We start from the raw sequence: 23644 nt of genomic DNA, 5'->3' as shown, positions 1-23644 counted from the left end.
AGGAAGATGCATTTGTAAAACTGCAGATTCAGTTTTTGATTACATTTATTATCCCAATGCACAGAAACACACAGATTTGATCCTTGCATTTTCGCTGAACAGGTTTCAAGGGATTTAAGTTTCCTCTACAGAAATCTCCATTTAAATGCTGTCTTATTGGACATGACTCTGGCAGGACACCACCATCTAGTGGCAATCTAATGCGATGACAATTATTACTGTATTGCTAGTGGACTTCATTCAGTGCAGAAAGTTAAAAAAAAAAAGGGCCCGACAACTGTCCTGATTTGAAATAAACAACACTGGTGAGGTGACATTTCAATTCTGAGAGGAACTGATGATCTCTGAAACCTCAGCCAGAGCAGGGCGAGCACCCAGAGTTTAGAAAGGGGCTTGAGATCACAGAGAAGTGGGGCAAGGGGGAGACCAGATTGTTTTGATTGTGTTTTGGCATCCTAGCTCGTTAGGATTTGCAGAACTTCCCACAAGGCCATTTTCTGCTCTCTGAAAGTACAGCCACACACAAAACCTCTTTTGACAGAAAGCAGATTAATTTAAACCTCAGTGGTTCTTGTTAATTTCCCTCTGCTTGTGTTAGCTTTTCTAAATCTATGATTACTGTACAACATCTCAGATTTTTATTACGTTCCTTCTGTACCTTCTTGGAGCATGACACTATAAGGAGGATAATCATGGGTAATGACATAAGACTTGCAGCAGATTGGCTTCCAAATGCCAAATATGAGTTTGGTTTGATGATCAAATAGTGAGGAAAAACTGTAGAGCTCACCGGCCACATCCGATTAAGTCACACTCTATTTAATTGTCATTTCCAACTAGTAAGAGGATCAGCTGACTGGGCCTATGATGAGGAGGCCTGATGCTGGTGTGAGTTTGATTTCAGCGGTTTAGGTTTTGGTCTGGTCTGAGCACAGTGTAGAAATGAGAGGCGAGGAGAGGGATGCAGAAGCTACACTGTTACATGCAACATAGATACAGTATACTATTTGCTGAAGAGGAGAAAAAAAGAACACTTGCACTGCACTCTGGGTAGTACAGCCATTTTCTTTTTACTCACAATAAATCACTACCAGTGAGCAGTAAAAATAAAGTGGCGTTTTCCAATGGCAGCAGGGAAGGAAATACATCAAAAGTGTGTCACTGGTCATACAGGAACATGGGAAAAACAACAGAAGAGAACATAACATGATAGAACAGAACATACTTTAAGACAGACTTCCATTGCAGTAATGGAACGGTCATCTTTCTAAATCAACTCTCTTGTTGGAAACTAATAAGATAAAACATAAACTCTATGTCCATCAACCGGGTCTAAGACATAAAGATATAAAGAAAGCAAACAGAAGTCAACAGTTTATCTAAATAAAACTTGAGTCTGAAAGGCCTGTTGATTCTACTGAGCTGTGAGAGAAAGAGATTGTCTGAATAATTGAAATGACACAGACAAAAGAAGGAAATGGTCGGTGTGGATTTTAAAACCAGGCTTTGTCTGTAACAGGCTGCTTACTGTAATTGTCTGTGACATTTGGGGAAATATGGGATATTCACCTGAATTATTTGTCCAGTAGCTAACATATCCTGACAAGTGACTGGGTCAGGTTATATTCATGTGCTGTCCCTGCCTTAATGGTAATGTTATGTCTGTATAAACAAAAGGGGGGAAACTATCCATTCGACAGGAGCATTTGCAAATTGTCAAAAAAAAGTCTAAAATGTAACAATTTAACAAAGAGCACAGTGACTGAGCCCAATACTCTCAAAAAGAGCATTTGCATTTGAATATAATACAGTGGGTCATATCCACTAACATTTTAAATATTACAGAGAAAAGCTCTCTGCTTCAGGCAGAAAAGCTATACATCTTAGTATTCTGGTTCATACTGAATATCTAATTTAGGTTTCTCATGCATGAGTGGGATAAGGACTTACAGTATATGTATTAATGTAAATACGTGTTTCAAACATCAATAGGATAGTGGGATTTACAGTATGCAAACTCACTGATCTTACTGTAGATTTTTTCTTTTTTGTCTGTACAGCTGTCAACTAATACAATTTCAATTATACTGTAGATTTCTCATTCATTTTTACCTCTGTAAATTTCATTAACTACTATACATTCACAGTTTGTGTGAAAAAGCAGTGATTTAACCAAAAAGAAAACATGCTCAAACATGACAACACCTACATTTTAACTTAGAAAAAACAAATCACATATTGATGATGATAATCATACCATAATGAATGTTATGGAAGTTCAAATGGGACCAATATAAACACTTTCCTAAGGGTACAATGGTGTGACAACATATACTGTATTACCTACAGTGTCATGGTACAGAAGAACAATCACACAATGAGAGGTATTATATTAGTGTTCAAACTATTAATACCTTAAGTATAACGAGACAGACAGACCCACGGGAAGGTTTTGGAGTGAGAGGAAGGGAAGGAGGGGTATCGATGGGGCGAAATAAAGGCACAGCTACTCACGTCGTTTGCAGGCACACTTCTTGATCCGTTTAGGGTCTGTGATGTCGTCATGACAAGCTTTGCAGTAGAAAAATGCCCTTAAAGTGACACAGTAAAAATGTTCAGCACTGAGAATAATCAAACTACCTATTTTACATAATTAGTGATCAGCTGTCCATCAGGATGGCCAGATTACCTCTTTACTTCTTTGGCATCACTGGCGATAAAGAATCCCAGTGTTCCCTCCTGCATCTTGACATGGTTGCCCGGGTTGATGAGAATACTGGATAATCAAAAAAATAGACAGACACATCATGTTCATTAACGTCTGAACAACACTCAGCTCATGCACACAACATGCTAATCAAGAGGAATGGTACACAGACTTGTTGAAGCCGTTAATCGGACCTGCACTTCGCTTATCTGGACTGTTTTTTGATTTTCTTTTTTTTTTTGCATTATTCTCAACACATCATCCCTGCTAATCTTTTAAGAGCTTGGTTTGTGTCCTACATGTTATCATAAACACACCTGCTCATCTGATTTAGGGCAATTTGCTGATGTGATACTCACATGGATGGACAGAATGTACAACAATATGATCGCACATTTAATTTTAATTCTTTTCTTTACAGATAGGTATATGAGTAGAGAGACAAGGGCAGAAAGAATTAAAATTATGGCTATGGAGTGGTTTTAGTGTCAGCACTCGAATACAGTCATCTAGTCAAAACAAATGTTATGATGGCCACTGAGACATGGCTGTAGTACAGAGAATGTACAGTAAGAGTTGTTATCTGGGTTAGTAATTGACAGTGGGATGCAAGGGAATGAACAGCTCTATTTCTTGCTAATACTAGGCTGATTCTACTCAGCGACTCAGCTATAGTCTATAGGACTGCTCTAGGAAAATTAAAGTCCAAAGGTGGATTAACCCACATTAAAATCAGTACTGACTGTGCTCCATTGAATTATAGTGTGAAAATAATTAGAATGCATGTCCAGCAATGTCAATATTGACTTAAAATGTTATATTATATGAATTATATTTATATCTAAAGACACAATCTATTAAAAATATTAAGGCATGCTGAACAACAGCTGCACTTTAAATAAATATCACAGGATATGTTAATCAAACCATTTTTATTATGAGAGGGAGTATGAGTTTAATACCCTAAGCACTTTAAGTGGCTGTATCATTCCCCATTAATTAGACTGAGACAAAGAGTAGACACCACACACACATACTGTACGCTCACACACGCTCACACACACACACACACACACACACACACACACCCTGGTCATTAATGGTTACCTGTGGGCAACAATCATCAATGATGTGAGTGTGAACTAAGAAATCAAAACAGTTAACCCACAAACCTTTAAGGGTCACACTCCTTCAAAATACAACAAGCACAGAAGAAAGATGATGAACGTTTCTTTTTTCATTTAATATATTTTAAACTAAAACTTTTGTCAATTTGTGACTATAATACTTATCATATGGCTCACAAAACTACTGTCAGTGCTGGGGCAACGTGTTTCTTACCAACGTGATTCAAATCTTTTTTATTTTTAATAAATATTTTGTCACATTTTAGTTACTAATTTTGAAAAAGTATGTTATTTGTGTAGACTCAGGGCAGAAGTAAAGTAGTACATCTGAGAAACCATCTTCCTACATCTTTCCTCTGGGCTCTGGAAAAGGATACATTGGAGAAAATGAACAAAAATATTAAAGGGAGCAATTGAATCCATAAACATATCGGGCTGTGATCAAATTGCACCAGTCATGCAGTTCAGATTTTGTCCTTCCATTTTTCTTTTCAATAAGTAAAATAGCATCTAACATTCACTCAGATTGAATGGCCCCCAGAGAAGTAAACAGGCGTTATGCCTGGCATGCTCTTTAGTGAAAATAAATGACAGAAATAGATCAAATCAAGACATCCACAAACATTGCTGCCCAAATCTGAGATTGTACAAGAGTTTCTATACAAGACATGTTTCTTCGGTCCGGGGCAAACTGGTGAATAGAAGCTTAAAAAGCATCAAAACCTCATATTGTGAGCAACAAGGCAAGCATCAAACACCTTATGTGATAGTGTCATAACATGCAGTTACCATACAGCATGAAGAGGACAATACTCAAACAGAAAGGCATAGCCACTGCAGTACAGATATAAAGACAGGTACGTAGATGCAGACGGTTGCAGTAACTTCTGTGCAGTTGGATTGTTTCTCAAACACCAAACTGACAGGAAGTGACCTCACTTAAGAACATCTACTCGAGAGACGCACAGTGATGACTGTACATAGTGGCTGAGACGCTCACGCACATTCACACACAAAGTCTCCCTCTTGAGGTAATCACACATAAACCAGACGTACCGACATGCACAGATGGATATACATTTAGCACTGAACATGAGAGGTTGATGGAATGCAAACGTGAAATGTGGAGCACTTGTGAAAATTGTAGGCTGTGGTAATTAAACTTCAGTTTGGATAAACCTAATGGTATCCAAATTCAACAGCTCCATGCCTTTCCTAGTGTGTGAAATAATAAAAAAACAAAGGTTGGTGAGGTGCTGCTGGTGTAATAAAACCATGAAGAAAAAGATCAGCCACTGCCTACAGCAATGGCGGATAAGCAGTCAATTTATTTCAAAATTAAATCCAAATGTAGAACAACAGATTATAAGTGCTTATCGACACCACATCTGAGGTCTAAGATATGTGTATACAAACTCCTCACTGATTCTAAGTCAAAGAACCATGAAGTACTGATTTGGAATAATTTGCTTAACAAAGCAAACATACAGTAGGGTAACAACTGAGTAACACTGAAAAAGAACTGAAAGTGAGAGAAATAAACTAAGCAAAGGACTGGTAAAGGACAAAACTGACATGATCACATAAGAGGTAGATATGGTGAGGGTGAGCGTTTGGCCTTGGTACACTGACAACAGCAAAGACAAAGAAACAGAACTTCTACAAACATGACCAATTTATCTATCCTCTCTTTGCCTGCAAAGAAGTTAGTGCATTAAGCACAAGGGACACCATAAAAAAGAGTCGGAAAAAGAGGCCTGTGAGATAGTGTTTGGAAAAATATCCTTGGGGAAACTCCCAAAGTCAGAAGCTTTAAAGTGATGATTGGAGATTGGGTGGAACTTTGCACGTAAGATAAGGTAGAGGGCATACCGCTTTCGGCTTCTGCAAACAACAAGAAAGAATCTCAAATCAAACAGTTATCATGAACATAAAAGAAGAGGAGAATATGACCGTAATGTGTGCCTATTTAGTAGGTACACCTTATATGGCAGCAGCATGTAGTGCTGTACAGACACACAATTTAGTTATTTCATGCTAATCCGATGTTGAGGTCCATGCACCTAAAAAAAAGTTAGTTTAATTTAAAAAAAAAAAAGTTTGATTTTAAAGTTGGTTATCTTTCGACAATGGCGTGATTAATTCAAATGGCAGTGAAAATTGTGGCAGTACATCTTCCAGAAAAAAGATGTAAGTATGAGGACAATTGTGGCGTCATCAAAATCATTACAAAAAAGTATTTTCAATAACTTAAACTAGCTTGAAAGAATTAAGACCACAGACACACACAATGCGCACTGGGATACATTCTAGTGTAGGATCAAATATGTACACAATTAGAAATGTCATCATGTCAAAATAATTAATGTTGGGTTTTAGCTTGTAATGTCAAAATGACCATCATTTGCCATGCAGCCCTGCCAGTACACAAAAACATTTGACACGTGAATAGGGAAGGGTGGGTGGGTTTTGGCAAGAGAGATTACTGAGAAATAGTACTTCATGTTGTTATTGGTGATAAGACTGACACTGATGTAGAGTTAGTGGTTATTATACAGACTGAATAAGGACACAATAGAATCAAGTTAAGGAAAAACATGAAATTTAAATTACACATGAAATGATGTGCAGCAAATTTGTTGTTTAGGTGTGAATGTATTTCTGAATTGACAGCACAATATAATCAAAATAAGACTGTCATTCCAGTGCAGTTATCTCATACTTGTCTGAAACCAAGTTTACATTTCAACCAGATCTTTTACATTTATTCCTGAATACCTGCAAGGTATGATAAAAGTATCAGACTTGTAGCTACTAGTAATATCAGTCCCATTTACTTGTTTGCCAAAATATAACAGGCTGTTTCAAAAAGGTATGAAAATTCAATAACATTTTGAGGAATGTTAGGCCATGAGGGCAATTATTAAGTTACTACTTTTTGGTGCAGATCCATGATTTCTGAGTTTTTAAGATGGTGAGATAGAATGTTTTTGGAAAATGTCTGCTAATTTCTCATGTACCACCACACAATGAAAACTTATATATATATATATATATATATATATATATATATATATATATATATATATATATATATATATATATATATATATATATGAAATTCAAGACTGTGCAGCCTTGGCAGAGGTATGTATTCTCTGAGTGTGTTCTAATTGTGTTATTGTGTGTACAAATGGTCAAATTGGCATGCCAGCATTCAAGTGTCATTCATCAACTTAATGTAATGGGAATATCAACTGTTATTAAAGCTGCAAAGAGGATTTGGGGAAAAATATAAGATAGTTTATCAGAAGATCCACTTGAAACGAGTCACACAGTAGTTCACTTTTAACACATTTGTACCCGATGTTAGTGGTAGAAAGATGCGATAAACAAACCTGCTCTCTCTCTGCTCAGACTTGTATTCGATGGCAATAAGCAACAGCTTCAGCTTCACGTAACACAGCCTGTAAAACATGTGCACTCATCAGAGGACAGCAGTGTATAAGCAAATGACTGATGTTTTCAAACACTTTTGAAATCCACATCTCGTCTTTCTTTCTTCACTTCAGAATTGTTAGATATACCTACCAGAGACAGTGGGCTTGCTGAGTGAGAAAAGAGTGATACTTACTCACAGATAGTGGGGAAGGTGAGGCCGACAAAGGCACTGGACAAATACTCTGTGTACATCTCATTAGCCACCCCTTCTAGGTAATACTTCTGCCATGTGTCCTCCTCAATCTGGCAAAACACAAGCATGGAAAACTCACGTGAGGATAAAAAAGGAAGAAAAAAAGCAACTGCTTTTCTTCCAATAGTGGCCCAATGTGGTCTGCAGATGTTCCACCGCAAAACATCAGCCTGGTCATTATAAGCTGATCCATCATCTCTATGACAAGAGAACAGTGCTTTGATAAAGACAAGCACCTCTTCAATTTTGAACCACAGAAACACTGAACAGATTCCATATGAAATGTCGCAGTAAAATATGATGTGCCAGGACGACTGAAAACACTTTAATGGACCCCTTTCTCTGGACAAAGATGTCAAACTTCTGCCAGGGAACGTAATGTGTTTGATAGATCTAGTCCATCTGTCAGCAGGGAACCTACTGTATCCACTTAAAGTAACCTCACCTTCAATCCCTAAATAAATCATCTAATTTACAAAAATGCAATTCATTCATCCATATTACTTTAGTCTGTTCAGAGGGCGTGACTGACACAAGGCAAGTTAATCTTGTCCTCTGTGTTACCTCAATGAAGGACCTCATAGAGAAGAGGTTGGCTAGCATGGTGGACAGGCCCTGGGCCAGACAGCTCTGGGCTATGAAGCCTGCCTTCAGCTCCGCCAGGCAGATAGCATCATCACCCTCCTTCCAGTTCCAGCTTGGAATGTTCAGCAGATGGGCCTTCATCACATGAAAGACAGAGGAGGTCACAAGATACAGAAAACTAAGCAAATGATTCATATTTCTTAAAGGAATACTTTTACACATACACTTACACTTTACACAATACACTTTCTGGTAGAAAGTTCCCTTTCTATAAGGAGATCAATACCACTCTCATGTTTGGACGGTAAGTCATGGGTTAATACCTAGTCTGGCTCTGTGGCAGTTGCCAGGGAACCAGCAGATGTGCGAGGAAGTTACTTGGCCCAGGCAAGAAGTAGACCAGGACATAATCCCTCGTATAATGGCAAATTGTTGGTTTTAGAAATTGTTCCCAAAATGTTGAACTTTTCCTTTAAATTATTATAAAGCAATGTTACATCTGCTAAGAAGGCAGTCATTTGATAATAAATCATTCATTTGTCATTTACATAAACAAATGGTGTCCCAGTGCAACCGTCGATGAGTGTAACAATTGTGCGAAAGGCTAAATTCAAGGGGTGTCAGTTTCAAAAATGCTACCATAAATGAGTGATTCTTTCCTCAAAAAATAAATTATTATATAACAATATGTCTATAAATACCTGTTTACTTTGGTGTTAAGCAACACAGTAACATATTTCACTTTCATGATAGTCGCCATGAAATGTAGCAATCAAAAAGGTCCATATTTGCATGAATTGTCATGTCCTTCTGAAGTCAAGGGACCAGGTGGGCAATGTTGCTATGAGTTATCCAATGATGAAACCAACTACTAAAACCACACAGTTCTTTGGCAGACAGGGTTGCGGGTTAACCCCTGTTATAAATGTTCTGTCTTGTGAGAGAGAATAAAGAGCAGTCAAGATCAGGTGAAGCAATATTATATATCATAGGGCACCAAAATGGCTTACCTTATTGTGGTACTGTAACATCTGTGTGATTATTCTGATCTTGGGATGGTAGTTCTTGATCGAAATAACCCTAGAAGTGAAACAGGCACAATGTAACACCCTATCTTGTCAGTTTTGACTGATTTCAAAGTCCAGAGGATACAATACCTCATGATGTTCGAGGCATCTTCAGCATCAGGATCTGCACAGTATTTGTTGGCTAGGATTAGGCAGGCATCTGCTGACTCGATCTTTGTGAAGAGAACCAAAGAAACAGACATATTTACATGTCAGTACTTATTAACACACACTGAGTCTTTCCCACATAAAATTAAACAAATTAGTGGGTTTAACTTTGGCCAGTTCCAATAAGTCATACTTCTGACAAAAGTGCCTATTACTTTCTTTTTCCCTTTTTCTTTTCTCTTCTGTGTCTATCCATTTTGTTTAATATAAAATAAATTATCCTGCACTGTTCCTCTGCTCTCTATAACCACTAAAAATCTTAAAATGATTTACTAAATGTAATTTTGCTCTTAATCTGTAAAACTTTATCTACACTTAAATTCAACAACCATCTATAATGTTACGTGATTTCATCTCTCCAAGAGTCCCGTCACTGACTGTACCTTCACTCTGGCGAGATCGTGAGGGTTGAGAACAGATCCCTGGTAGAACTCTACTTGGGTAAAATGGCGTTTGAACAAGGCTTCCAGCTCAAGATTAGGGGAAATACTAGCACACAGAGAAAAGAGGAGAAGGGTTAGCGTTCCTCATATACAATGCCTGTGCATTGTTCCAAGCATTGTGTTCTGCTAACCTACAATAGGTGAGGAAGAAATAATGAACTTACTTATGGAGAAAAACAATTTCAACATTGACATCATCCCTGTCCTTGTGTAGGAAGTCTTTGAGGAAGTTGGAGACACTTTCGAGGGTAATATGACCACAGACCACAATATGCCTGGAAGGGGGGAAGAAATCATCTTGAGTGGGCAGCATAAATCACTTCAGACACTGGCATGTCTCCCGAAGATAATCATTCAAACCAAAGCACTCTAACATCTAACTAAAATATAGACTGAAAAAACGACATACATGTCAAGAAATGTCATTTCAAAGCAAATAAGTAACCAAATTATGTCTTGTTCGCCACAAAAGGGAATATTTTCCCCCATGTAATGAAAATGGTTAAATTCTGCACGACAAGTGCAATCAAACACTCAACTTTGAACCACTTTAGAAAATCTAATATATAATCACACAGCCCACAGTGGTTAGATTGTCATCCGTTCTCAATATAAAAACTGTCCCTTTGGCCAAACCACCCCTTTGTGAGCTAAATGGATGTTGACAAAGACATGTACATCAATGTGCTTGTGCTTTTATACAGAACATTACTAAAGACTTTCAAAGTGATTTGGAGGCCTGTGGTTGACACAAATTCTAAACATGACCTTGGAGTATTTGACGGGTCCCCTGGCAAAATATGAAGCACATTACAGCAGAGGGATCTGTCAGATGGTGCACAGGGCTGATTATGGAAGTTTGAGGTTAGATTGGAACAATTTTGGAGTTGAGGTTGTGTCCCTGTTTGTCCTTTGACTGCACTGTAGGCCAGAGTGATCAAGTTGAAAGGTCAGCTTCACAGTTTTATCAACAACTTTATGAGATGAGTCATTTGGGCAGTTTGGATGGCCACTGTCCAAGTCTTAAACTTTTAACTTTATATTCTGTCAACAATCAAACTTGTGGTGCTTCTGTAAATATTATGTTTTAGTGTCCCAAAACCTAATAAATCTTAATAATAAAAATCCTTTAATAAATAAGCAGAGGTTATTGTTAATAAAAACAGTTGGAACTCAGCCACAATATGGTTATAATAGGCAATTTAATCATGTTAATCTAGTGGATTTAAGACACTTTATATGCTTCATTTAAGTAAGCTGAGCTACCTTTCTGGAGTTAAAGTTAAATGTCACCAAGTCTTTTGCCAAACCCCTAAATGAGAAATCCAAACATGCCCAGTAGAATCCAGCCCTTATATTGACATGGATTAGTGTAGACACTCGGCAGACACCCTAATTACCCTATGGAGACCTGTAAGGCAATCTGTGTAATGACAATGGCCTTATCCACTAGAGCAAGATGTGCCAGGAGACAAATGAACCACTTTAGTTTTGAGTGCCTGGATACTGGACAGCTTTGCATTTAACACTATGAGTATTGGGTTACTCGTTCCTTAAATATAAAAAAAACAATGTGGTCATATGTGTTCATTGTTCAATTTCTTATGATCAAACTGGATTTGCCTGCTTCAATCCATTACCATACTCTTATACACAAGAAGGAGGCTCTGGCGAACACATTAACCTTTAAAAGTTGACGTCTAAAATTGTAGAACATTACTGAAATCTGACTCAGTTTGGCAGGTTTAAAAGAAACAGATATTTATTGATGCTAGATAGGAGCCATAGTCCAAATCCGTGCTCTCCTATTCTGTACCAGATGGACCATGCAGGGCTGAACTGAAGTGGACTTGGCAAAGTAATGCAACAGACATATTGGGAGAATGGCAGTTTGTGGATGTTGCAGGACATAATGGTCTTCGCAGATGTCGCCTCTGTCCTTTTAAGAGAATCTAATGAGCAGACGTGATTGCATGGTTGGCCAGAGTTGAGCAAAGGGCCGTGTGGTCTTACAAGCTGATGAGCTGAGATGTCTGTGGGCAGCCGGCAGTATTTGGAACAAGAAGTCTCTCATTTCAAGAGATGAAAAACATCAGTCACGTTTTCCTATTCCCGGTATCCAGATGCCCTTCTGCAAGGGTAGAGGGACTATACAGATTTATATGGCGTAATATTTGGTTTGTGTGGGTCCAGCATTAGATTATGAATCTTAGACACACACATACACACACACTAGGTGTAGTAAGTGACTTATCAGCAAAGCAAAACTGTCTTCCTCATGTATCAAACTTTGTTCCTACCACTAATTTGAGTCTCTGTATTTAAGACGGAAATATTGTTGAGATATTATGCTTCACTTGATAGACGTCATTAAGAGTTTTTCCCCTTTCAGTGTGCCAATAGTGGCATCAAATTGAACAATGAGATCATTGGCTAGTTAAATAGGATATAAGAAAAGGATATCTTAGATAATTCAACCATTTATAAATGCTTCATGAACCAAAATACCTCCCCTCTGGTTAACCTGATTGTACAGTACAGCTTAAACTATAGACATAACTGGAAGAAAAACATTTTTTTTTTCTCAACAAGAAAATCAAACACATCAAACCAGAAACAAAAACAAAGTGTGGCAGACAATCACATTAAATGCAAGAGACAGAGCGTGCACACAAAACATGCAATCAGGGAACATCCCGGGATGTCACTGGGGATGCACTGAATACAAAATTAACAAACACAGAGCTCAAACATCAGCAACAGAGGTCACTCACTCGGTACTGCTCTAATCCTTAGGTCAGTGATGAAACTTAGTGCAAGAATCATCGTCAAAATGTTGCAATTTATAAAACTTAGTTCTTACTTTATTTTTGTTTTAAATGAAATTGCATCTCCTTTTATCAATGTCAAGAGGTGTGCATATATATATATATATATATATATATATATATATATATATATATATATATATATATATATATATATATATATATATATATAATGCACTTATTTAAACTTTAAACTTTGTCTTTAAAGTGCAAAAGTATGCAGATTCTTTGGAAACTTGTATGTTTTACCATTATGTAAGCGTGTGTTCATGCCTGATAGTGTAGGAGTCTCTGGGCCTGCACGCCTCAAGTTGCTAAGCCTTACAGAGGACCTTCAAAGGTGTATGTCAGAGTTCAGTCAGGGTTGAAGTTTCCATGCCAACCCCTCTGTTGAAGTTGGGGCTAATGGAAACCATAGAGTCATAATGGAAACCACAGAACCCTGACTGCAGTGGGCGCCAACTGAATGGAACACTTGTCATTATTTTATCAGCCTACGTAGGCATAGTGCTGTCACTGCACTCACGGGTGTATGCTACACTGCACAGAGTACTATAAGCAACACTAGCATGAAACAGATATTTAGAACAGATCCAGTGTGAGTCCCTCTCACTTCCAAATAACCTTTAAGGCCTGTTTCAAATGACAGCAGCCAGGCAGCGAGATGAAATAAGGGTTACATTTAAAATAGTTCACAATGTATCATGACCTCATTGTTTGTGAGCTCTGCAATCAGTCTGATACTTGTAATCTCCTAATCTCATTTCCATGATGGACTTTTTTTGTGCTGACAGCTGCTAAATAACTGAACCCCGATGGCAATCCTAAACCCACATGACAAAGAGGTTTTGTCCGTGTCAGGTCCTATACATGTAAACACCAAACACATATACATATCTAAATGATTATGCAAAGAGCCTGGTGCCACTCTAAGCCTGTGTGTTTGGAGGGGATCTTCTGATTGTAACCATATGTTTGTACTGTATGTCTAACCAGAGAGAAAAATGGAAGGGGGGGTGGAAAGAGAAAATAAAGTGTGTGGGAGAAACTATCCTCAGCTTTGACAAGGGCTTCTCTCAACACCCATCTGTGAGACTGGGCTGAGGTCACTGGCCAAACATAACATTTCATCAATCTTATCTCAATGACAGGCAAACATTATCGAACAAAGGCTTTTTTCCAATATCTCCTTCTACTGCTGACTCGCTAGAATCCGCCCTGCTGAACAGAGCGACTGAAACCGATGGGAGCAAGATTGGAAAAAAGAAACGGAGTGAGAAAGAGAAGGTTGCATAGTAGTAGATGTTAAGTGCCATAGAAGAACATGAAAAGAAAACAGAAGAGAAGAAGGAAGAAGTCTACCTTCCATGTTCTGGACACACCACATTTGGATTAAAATATGTCTGTGTGCTGAATATCAGTAAGGTTTGAGCCACAAGAAGAGGAGAACAGTACAGCACAATACGTACTGTGGTGAAATTACCACATTGTCACACATACTTCACTGTGCACTGGAACCTCTGCTGGGAGAGGCCAATTACACATATATATAAATAACAAGAGTTTCTGGAGACAAACTCCACCACACACAACACGAGGACCAGGCGAGCACCAAGAACCAAGCAGGCAAAGCAAGCCAAAAGCAATTGAGAGCCTCCACTGGGAGCGAGGCATCCAGCATTCAGGGTGTGGGAGCTGACTGAAGATCAAGGCCAGAGTCATGTCAAGCACTGATGATGCGATGGGCTAGCGGTGACAGACAACAGGAAGATGGCTTTTTCATGGAGTTCATAATCAATGAAAAAGCCACATGACTGCAGGTCATAGAGAACATGCCAGAAATTATGCAGTTACAGAAAAGTAACTCCATAAAACATGCAAAAACAAACTCAAGCAAAATGAAACATGAAAAGAAATTATATCCTGCAATGGTCATTGAGATTGATGATGCTTCAAAAGACCACCAATAATAATGGACTTGCAGATGTTTAAATCTTTCTATTTTCTTGTGGAAAAAAATCCTTTAGAAGCGGATAGTAGGGGTTTCATGACTATTTTCTTTCATTTGTATGTATTATGTACTAATTCATCCCTATGGGCAAGATTGTATTAATTAGGGGCTACATAAGAAATGGGACAACACATAGTGCACAGATATATTGCATAGAAGCACCACAGGTTGGTACACTTCAAGTCTAAAGTGTAGTAGTCATGAAAGCTCTATTTTCCAAATTAAATTGAAGTGCAACACAGGATGTTTCAAGGAGGACAAAGAAAGAAAATGAACGGCACACAAATGACTTCAGGAAAGCTCTGAGTGAAAGACAGATAGAGGCAGATATAGATATAGGTAGACAGAGAAAGAAGACAAGGACAGACCGAGAGAGACAGAGTAAAGACAGAGTAAAGGGGCATGGACATGTGTGTCCTAATGGCCAAGGTCTCCAGTCACGCAGTGTGAATTTACGTTATAAAGTAACTTTACTGTTCTACAAACAAAGTCAAGTCAACTAACCCCCAGTAACTATAAACTTCAAGGGGGTGCACTTGAGTCACACAACCACACCTTGTCTGGATTTCAACTTACTTTCTGCCTCGTGTCGAGTTATAACTCCCTCCGTATTTCTTCCGATTAAGGATGAGAGCAGCAATTTCTGGCACGTAGCGAGCAAACATGGCCTACATGCATGGAACAGAAAAAAGAAAAAGGCATGCAGAGAGGGTTCTACCGCACACAGAAAAACAGCAGAACCATCTGGAATACTTACTTTCTCCCATTAACCGCACTATAGGAACCACCATATTTCTTTCGGTTTCCTATTAACTCTATGATTTCAGGGACGTAGCTGGCAAACATGGCCTAAGGAGAAGATAGAAGACAGAAGAAGAGACTAAAAAAGAGACTACTCCTGTACGCCGCAGTAGGGTGGTGGGGAAACTGGTGCATGAATCCAGATTTCTTAGGGGGGTAAAATATTACTTTGCTGTGCAAATCAAGTTAAAAATGCTCTCATTGTCTGTAGAGACTTGCTAAACTTGAGAGAGATCTTCATATACCAAAAAAAAAAAAAAAAATCTTGTTTTTGCTGTTAAAAAATAGCCCCAGTTTTTAAAGATAAAGATTTAGGAACAGGTTTGGTTGGGCAAGAATTTTGTCACAGCTCATGAGTAGTCTGTGATAGCACCCGATACCTTTCTGAATAGCAGAATTTTAAAAGGAAGATAAAAACCTATGTGCCATGTTTTGTCCAACAAACACAGATGATTTGGCAGGTTGATTTGAATAGGCCCACCTGATGGTCCACAGCTGCAAAACACATAAGACTCATTTGTTGGGCTGGAAAATGAGCTGGATGCATTTTGCAAAGTTTCACAGCCTGTTATCCTAGCAGAGAGTTGTGTTCAAGATAACTAACGACTCCCTTGCACTACTAATCTAGGCTAACATCTACAATAAGAAACAAAGAGTTGCCCTTGCCCATGTAAATGCATACTTAACTCATGCTTGGAAAGTGCATATATACATTAGCAGGAATAATGTGAAATGACGTGAGTTTAATACTATCCCTGGCTTTAAAATATCTCCAGCCTGAAGTCATTATTTAGCCACTGCTGCTGATAGGAAGCAGGCTGAGGTACTAGCCTAAATACTTCCAGAGCTCTTTGCACTGAGAAAAACATACAACCTATCACCATGGCCACAACACAGTACACATCGACACAGCTGCAGGTCATCAGTGCATAGCGATAGCTGTCCAAATACAGAATACAGTGACTGTGGTCTGGCTAGACCCTCTATTTTTTGTAAGAGAAGATAGAGGAGTACTTCAGCATGTGTATGAGTGCTCACAGGTGTGTACACCTATGCACGCTTGTGTGTTACTGTACTAGTGGCAAACCAACAGGATGCTAAATCGGAGGAAGGTGAGCAGGAGGGAGTGGGAGGCTGCTGTTGCTATGGTAACAGTCAGATTGGCCTAAGCCTCATCTCCCTGCCCCTGTGTTTGTTGGAATTTTGGGAAGAGACACGGGAGGAGGGGTGTCCTGAAACCGCAACTGTTTTTAAGAGAACAGTAACAACATTATCAGACAAAAACTTACACTCTTTTTTAAACAAATACATAAATGACACATAAGGGAAGGGAACGAAGGAGCACATAGTACTGTAACTACAATAGACAAGATACAGTAGGCTGATACAACTTCACTATGACAAAGAAATAACATTTACTGGTTCAGGCAACATAGTTTAAAAAACAACACTATGCTTTAAATATCATAAAATATACATAATGATATTTAACTTCATTTTTCATTAATCATTATCATTTTCAGCCATTTTATATAGTCTATTGATGGGGACAGGCAGGATTTAGAAGGGGATAAGGAGGAGTAAAGGAGAAAGAAAAGCCTGATTTTACCAAACCACCAAGGATGAAGAAGACCATAAACAGGCGCCCCAAGGTGGTTTTTGCATAGACATCCCCGTAGCCCACTGTAGACATTGTCACCATCAGCAAGTAGACACATTCCCAATAGGAAAGTGACTGGGAATTCTGGAAGTTTTCCCAAGGATCCCCTGAGTTTTCCACCTAAAATGGAGATGGGAGAGGGAGGGAAAGACACTTAGACATGACTCTCACCACCAATTTGTAAACAGAGTTTTGCTACCATTTAACTATTTAATCAAGTTTGATTAAATCCAGCAACGTACAAGTGCTCATTCATTCGTATTTGTTGAGTCAGACAGCATTATTTTTATATATTGAGCTTAGGCTACCATCTAGTGGTAAAACAGTTTGATGCTGATGATACCGAGTTGTTGAGCAGAGCTACAAATACCAAGTGTGTATACTGTAGGAACTTTTTTTTTTTTTTTTTAAATGTGACACTGCTACACACAATAATCATTGTTGTTTTTTAATTATTTTTTTATGGCAGGAAACATTGGGATCTATAGGGCATACAATAAAGGTCTCTGGCCAGACTTGTACTTGAGAAATAGCAGTCCCTTGAGTGCTCGGTCCCCAGGAAACCCAACCTAAGTTTTTATATTACTAATTTTGTCTCTTTTCTGTAGAATAAATCTTTGCTATAAAAGTTATATGAGGCCTTTCAAGTTTTACATTAAAAAGTATTGATTTTGTTGAAAATACAGTTGATTTATTTGCACATGAATTGGTGGATGTTTGCCTTCTGAAAGTTGATCATAATTTACCTGTCTTTTATTTTCTGCTGTATACTTGGGATGCACCAATCAGCATCAGTGCCAATACTTACATAACATGACTGATCCACATTAAATACAGTTCCTTCATCAATGTCATTATAAAATAGTGTTTCCACTATGTGTCATTCAGTCATTAGGAACAATCTACTAATCTTGAGTGCCGCAGAAATCGCTGGCCTTATGTTACTTTACATAAAAATGGCCAAAATCACTTCCTATTTTCTATATAGTGCACTATATTTACTGTCCGCCATTTTATTTGATTGTCCGAATTCTCACTATATAGTGCCCTAAAGGCCGCAAAAGGAATATATGAATATTTTTATTAGTAAGTGTCCAAAATCTCAATTTACTGCTTGCTATTGGACAATAATAAATTAAACAATTATATTTTGAAAAGTGCCGCGTGTCACTGTTGTATTGTACCAGTTAGTCAGTTACCTTCCTTACTGGCTTATTAATCACTAGACCTCACTGTGCCTCATATCTGTCCACTTACCAAATGTATGAATCCTGCCGCTGTGAGCCATGTGCTTATAAAGATGGAACACAGGTTCACCAGCTTAATGGAGTTGCTGGGTAGAAGAAGAATAACCGTAAAACTCTTAAAGACGTCTGATGGCAGAAAAACTGAAATTTGTGAGCTAATAAAATTGAAAAGTGACTAACAATAACCTACAGCCAGGACAGTTGAGATGGGACTTAAATAAATCATGGGCATATCAATAAACAAATAAATTAGGAAAATGTGATGAAATGATGAATGATGAAAAGTAACATCAAAGTCCAGTGACGGCTGGAAGGGGACTAAAAGTTTAAATTCAACTTCTAAGGAGGAGGATGCTAAAAGAGGGGCACTCTCTTAACCTTTGCTATCATACTCTATATACAGTATGCCCCAGAAGAGTTATAGTACACTAGTTTATGAATACTCACACTTGGCCCAGTTAAACCCCGCCCAAGCATGTTTGACCCCAAAGTCCGGTTCGTCTGACTAGTGTGATCGCACACGGTACGATAAACCGTGCCCAGGTCGCTTGAAAGAGGTGAGCCAGGACACGGTTCGGTTGGACTCGGGCACAGTACGCATCAGTGTGATCGCTAAACGTGCCCGGGTCTGGTTCTTACCTTACAGATGAACTGGAATTGTAGTCAGCGAGTCACACAATGTAATTACGTTAGTTTGTTTTATTGCAGTGTGAATGCATGCCAGCGGGGGAGTGGGGAGTGGGGACAATCGTGATCGGGCACGTTTCAAGGCAACTGGGCCAAGTGTGAGTACACCCTAAGTATAGTGTTATGTTTACATACAATGTGACAATGTAATTTATATCACACCATAAAACCCATGATTAATAACTTAAAAATACAATTATGACACCTGATAAAATATTCATTAAAAAGTGCAAACCAGCCTACTGGTGGTAGTTCAAGTGAATATGCTAGTTTACGCAGATACCATTCTTGTGAATAAATGAGGAAATCTTTATTCTTACCTTGTTTTCAAGATATTCAAAAACTGGAGGATTTCTGAAAACTGTATCAATCTTAGTGCTCTGAGAAATCTTAAACCTGTGAGAGAAAGACAGTGACACAGAAAAAGAGAGATTATCATATAAGTGAGAACTGATGGTAATCTCACATTAAATTGTATGTATGCATGTATCCATAAATTGGGTGTTTTCTAAAAAATCTTTACAGTGGTACCAGAGAAATATAAGAGTGGTAGCTGTGAAGAAAGACAACTGGATATAGACAACGTGTATGAGCAGTTAGATGGTATGGTCCAAATTTCTTTCTACAGCACTTTAGCACAGCACCTTATGATGAAAAATTTCGGCAGCGAGACACAAGGAGATGACAAAAAAAAGAACTTCATTCGAGATGATGTGTTGGAATTATTTATGCATTCAAACAAGTTAGGAGGAACATCATGTGGCCTACTTTACATGAGCCTCAGTGTGCATCCAAAAGCAGCTCACTTAGGGATTATAGAACAATGCGACACCTGCCTCATTGTCTTTTTACATAACACGACTGATCCCATGGAACTTGTTTGCTCTATGCTCTGTCGGTGCCTATGTGTGTCAGTATGTGTGACATAAAGTGATCTACATTCCTATTCAGACAATCTCTACAATCAGTTTACTACCTGCAAATATAAGACAGTGGCCATTTGCTCGTTACCAAACATGTTTCATAGACAAACCAACTTTAATCGTTAAAACAATTTCAAGATCTGCATAAATAAGGTACTACATTTTGTGCACACCTCCAGATAATACATCTCTATACACTGACACTAATGGCCTTACCCCAGTTGCAAAGGATGCACAAACAGGACCACACTGAATGATACAGTCCTGTCTGCCTTTGTTTTTCCTCCTGTCCATGATGGCCCTGCCTCACCCTGTACCCATTCTGAAAAAGATCGCCACAAGACTTCTTTCGCCTCCAGGTTTCTCGGACAATCTCTGAATTAGCATCACTTTGTGTACGCCGATACACGAGCAGCTTAGGAGGAATCATCGTTTTGGTTTTAATCCTGTCTAAGGAATTCCTTTTTCTTCTTGCAAAGACGTGAATTAAAAATTGCAGATTAAAAAATATTTACAGCCTAGTATTTCAAAAGCACCTCCAGAAAAAGACAGGAGATAATTCCTAAGACTCTAAATTTCTGTAAAAATCGAATTCCTCAATACAGCACCACCAACGTTAAAAGTTCCTTGTGAAGCAAACACCTCTAAATACTGTGAAATCGGTGGTCACTGCTGCAGGCAGAAGAGCTAGAATTGTATTGTTTGTTTAATCATATCAGTCTTGCCAGAGACTGTGTCTCTGCGAGCAAAATGTCAGATCTAATATAGGTGTTATTTTTTCATTTTTGTTAAAGTGCATTTAATCCCCATAACCCAAACAGATTTACCTTCCTCATGCCCCCTTCAATGTTTTACTATTAACCCGTGTGAAGCTTTGTCTAAATCAGCACACAACTGTGATGAACCTGTTTTAAAAAAAAGTCTGAACACTGCCAGGGATTAGCAGAGATGAAGATCAAATGAAAAGGATGCAGAACAAAAACAATAATCCTTATTCAAAAATGAGTGTTCGTTTCCACAGGAAAAACGTCTACAACAATTTGCTGATAGTTACAGTTATTGAACAATTCAGGGACTGGGGTAATTTAAACTACAGTAATATCAGATTTTCTCTGTCATGGAAAAACTTTTTTCAGATTAGGGATACATTTTTCAATGAAGACCTAAGAAGGCTTCCAAATATGTTAGAGAAGTAAATGTTGTAAATGAAGTATAGCAATGATGTAAAGAATTGTATATGTTTTTGAAAGTAGAGTGGCAATGCTCCTGAAAAAGAAAAACTCTTTTCTGCAGCGTAAATTAGGCCACTACTACACGCCATGTTTTTCAGTCTGCTAATGCAAGAGTGTGTCTGTATGTGAGCGTGTATATATGTGTGCATGGTGATAACATATGCTTTTGCATGTGCATTTTTTTGTGTGAGTGAGCCCATTAGATGGCAGTTATGGACCGCTGTGAGGTATTCCAGGTGCAACGCCTCAACATTGCAATTACCAATGAGTCTGAAGCACAAGCACAAGCAAACAAACACACACACACACACACACACACACACACACACACACACACACACACACATACATATACACACACAGTGATAAGTAATACCTCATAGTTGATGATGTTATCATTTGTGTATCATTTTTGTTGCTTGTATACACTCATACATTACAAAGACTGGTTATAGTAGTAGCACAATATTCTTGCAGCAGATGAGAGGTGTAAAAAGTAAAGGCATTAGTATGCTTCAAACACGTTGCTATTCAGATAGCCAAACAGCATATGAACACCCTCCCTCACACCTTTTTACGCATTTACCCCATCTGTGGCCATTGTAACAAGTTCAAACCCTTTTGGCTTTAGAGAAAAGTATTTGTGTTTTGTGTGCTCAAAATTTGCAGCAAAACGTTTTGAAGTATAGGTATGTGTGTGTGTGTGTGTGTGTGTGTGTGTGTGTGTGTGTGTGTGTGTGTGTGTGTGTGTGTGTGTATTTTTTGCCTACCGAGAAAGAATGTCAAAACAATGTCCTCACAAGTATAGTAAGTATCTTAATACATGCGTGTTTGTGTGTGTGTTTGTGCGTGCATGTGTTGAAAAACTCAATGAAATTCTGCTCCCTATAACACGTGTTCATGTATGAGAAAATCTCTTTCCCACACATGCCCATTCCCAAAGCCCATTGCACACACACAAGTGTCAGCTGGCCAGATGCTCATTCAAAAGGTTTTTCTGTCCTGTGCCCACTCTTACTCCATTAAGGCTTTGAGAGCCAGAGCACGGTCTCTCTGTCACATGTTCTAGCAGAGCAGCCTACTGTGACCTTTTATCAATCAGCGGTCTGGGATGGTTCATCTGGGATAATACATACAGCAACCCTGCCAGGATTAGATTATATGATGCTACACAGCATTAAACGCATACACAGACACACACACAGACACACACACACAGACACACACACACACACACACACACACACACACACACACACACACACACACACAGAGACACATACACACACTACACTAGTAGCACTGGTTCCTACTTGAGTATTATGCTGGATAGACAGCATGTATATATTGAATTTAACACCAACAACACAGATGTGCTAGCTCATTACTCAACTCATCGCCTGTACAATAATGCAAACATGCAATACGATGACACGTTAGGAGCCTGGCTACAGCGAAGAGGCTTAAACTGCCCACAAATTAGTTCCCTCCCAAGTGTACATGGAGGCTTCCTGCCAGTGACTGAAGGGCCATATAAGGCAGATGACCTCATGCCCATGTCAGGTACTGTAAGCCTCTTTTAAAAGGAAAACACAAGGGATCAACAAACAGTATACTAAAGCACCACTAGGAGGCAGTAGCAGGTTAGAAAAGCCATGCCTTAAGGCTACTTCAACAACATTTCACATCAACAACATTTAGGTTGCTACCATACAATTAGAAAACAATACACATCAATGAAAGTAAAAGCATTTCCCTTATTGTCAAAAATCTTTCAAATTCCAAAAATAAAATCCTAACCAACATTGTAGTTGCCTTTTGTTTTTCATGACTAAGGGGGTAAAGCGTGAAGTTATGTAGCGGGTTCTGAGAGATGGGGCTCAGTAGCCGCTTGAGCTACTACCATCTTTTAAACAGCCACATGCTAATCATACACTGCTCGAACTCTCTGAAAGAGCAATGCTCAGTTTAAGTAGTTTAAGGAGATTAATTCCTTCTTCCAAGGAACAACTCTGCATGCCCTCTACATTAGCTGCACATCATTCTCCTCCTCTTAATCAATGTCCAATTTGCAGAGGCAGAGAGAACATAACTTGAAATGCATAGAGCATATACCTCCTCGGGTGCAGAGTGGGCGGACACACTACCACACAGCACAGGGCAGAACTCCTATTAGTGGTCTTTTTTATACACCGCCAGTGGATCGCTAAAAGCCTTCTGATGCAGGGCCACAGCTGAAAGAGTGAAGTAAAAGGTACTGTAATTATGATTTATTAAACTGGCTGTGGTGTGTATTCCCCAGCAGTGAATGGAAAGAAAAGATGAACTGATCTATTGGAAATGAGAAGCACAATGCACATTCTTAACAATCACCCTGGCTTCCTCTAACAAAGCCTGTTAGGGACAGTATAAATGAAAGTAGCACCAGCTATGGATTAGTTTATTGATTATTAGGAAAACCATT

At 38.6% G+C, this 23644-nt stretch overlaps 1 protein-coding gene across 40 annotated transcripts in view; it reads right to left on the bottom strand.

The window, feature by feature from the left end:
- kcnma1a (potassium large conductance calcium-activated channel, subfamily M, alpha member 1a) overlaps positions 1 to 23644 on the bottom strand; it is a 137092-nt gene that overhangs the window by 36349 nt on the left and 77099 nt on the right. For 11 of the 40 annotated variants that reach the window (XM_031306524.2, XM_035992616.1, XM_031306532.2 and 8 more), the window contains exons 6-20: positions 19346 to 19421; positions 18349 to 18424; positions 17041 to 17211; positions 15388 to 15479; positions 9956 to 10066; positions 9732 to 9837; positions 9271 to 9353; positions 9124 to 9193; positions 8093 to 8248; positions 7469 to 7578; positions 7233 to 7301; positions 5707 to 5718; positions 2690 to 2776; positions 2515 to 2591; positions 1079 to 1087 (exon numbers count right to left, since the gene is read on the bottom strand). In XM_031306524.2, the coding sequence (XP_031162384.1) occupies positions 1079 to 1087; positions 2515 to 2591; positions 2690 to 2776; positions 5707 to 5718; positions 7233 to 7301; positions 7469 to 7578; positions 8093 to 8248; positions 9124 to 9193; positions 9271 to 9353; positions 9732 to 9837; positions 9956 to 10066; positions 15388 to 15479; positions 17041 to 17211; positions 18349 to 18424; positions 19346 to 19421 (1305 nt within the window). Of the gene's footprint in view, positions 1 to 1078; positions 1088 to 2514; positions 2592 to 2689; positions 2777 to 5706; positions 5719 to 7232; positions 7302 to 7468; positions 7579 to 8092; positions 8249 to 9123; positions 9194 to 9270; positions 9354 to 9731; positions 9838 to 9955; positions 10067 to 15206; positions 15299 to 15387; positions 15480 to 17040; positions 17212 to 18348; positions 18425 to 19345; positions 19422 to 20164; positions 20418 to 23644 lie in introns of those variants that run through there. The other 29 variants (XM_035992614.1, XM_031306659.2, XM_031306664.2 and 26 more) reach the window with 8 other exon arrangements.

The sequence above is a fragment of the Sander lucioperca genome, chromosome 15 (genome assembly GCF_008315115.2).
Source record: "Sander lucioperca isolate FBNREF2018 chromosome 15, SLUC_FBN_1.2, whole genome shotgun sequence".
Taxonomy (NCBI): Eukaryota; Metazoa; Chordata; class Actinopteri; order Perciformes; family Percidae; genus Sander; species Sander lucioperca.
The sequence above is the reverse complement of the archived record's forward strand: the minus strand, read 5'-3'. Positions and strand labels throughout refer to the sequence as shown.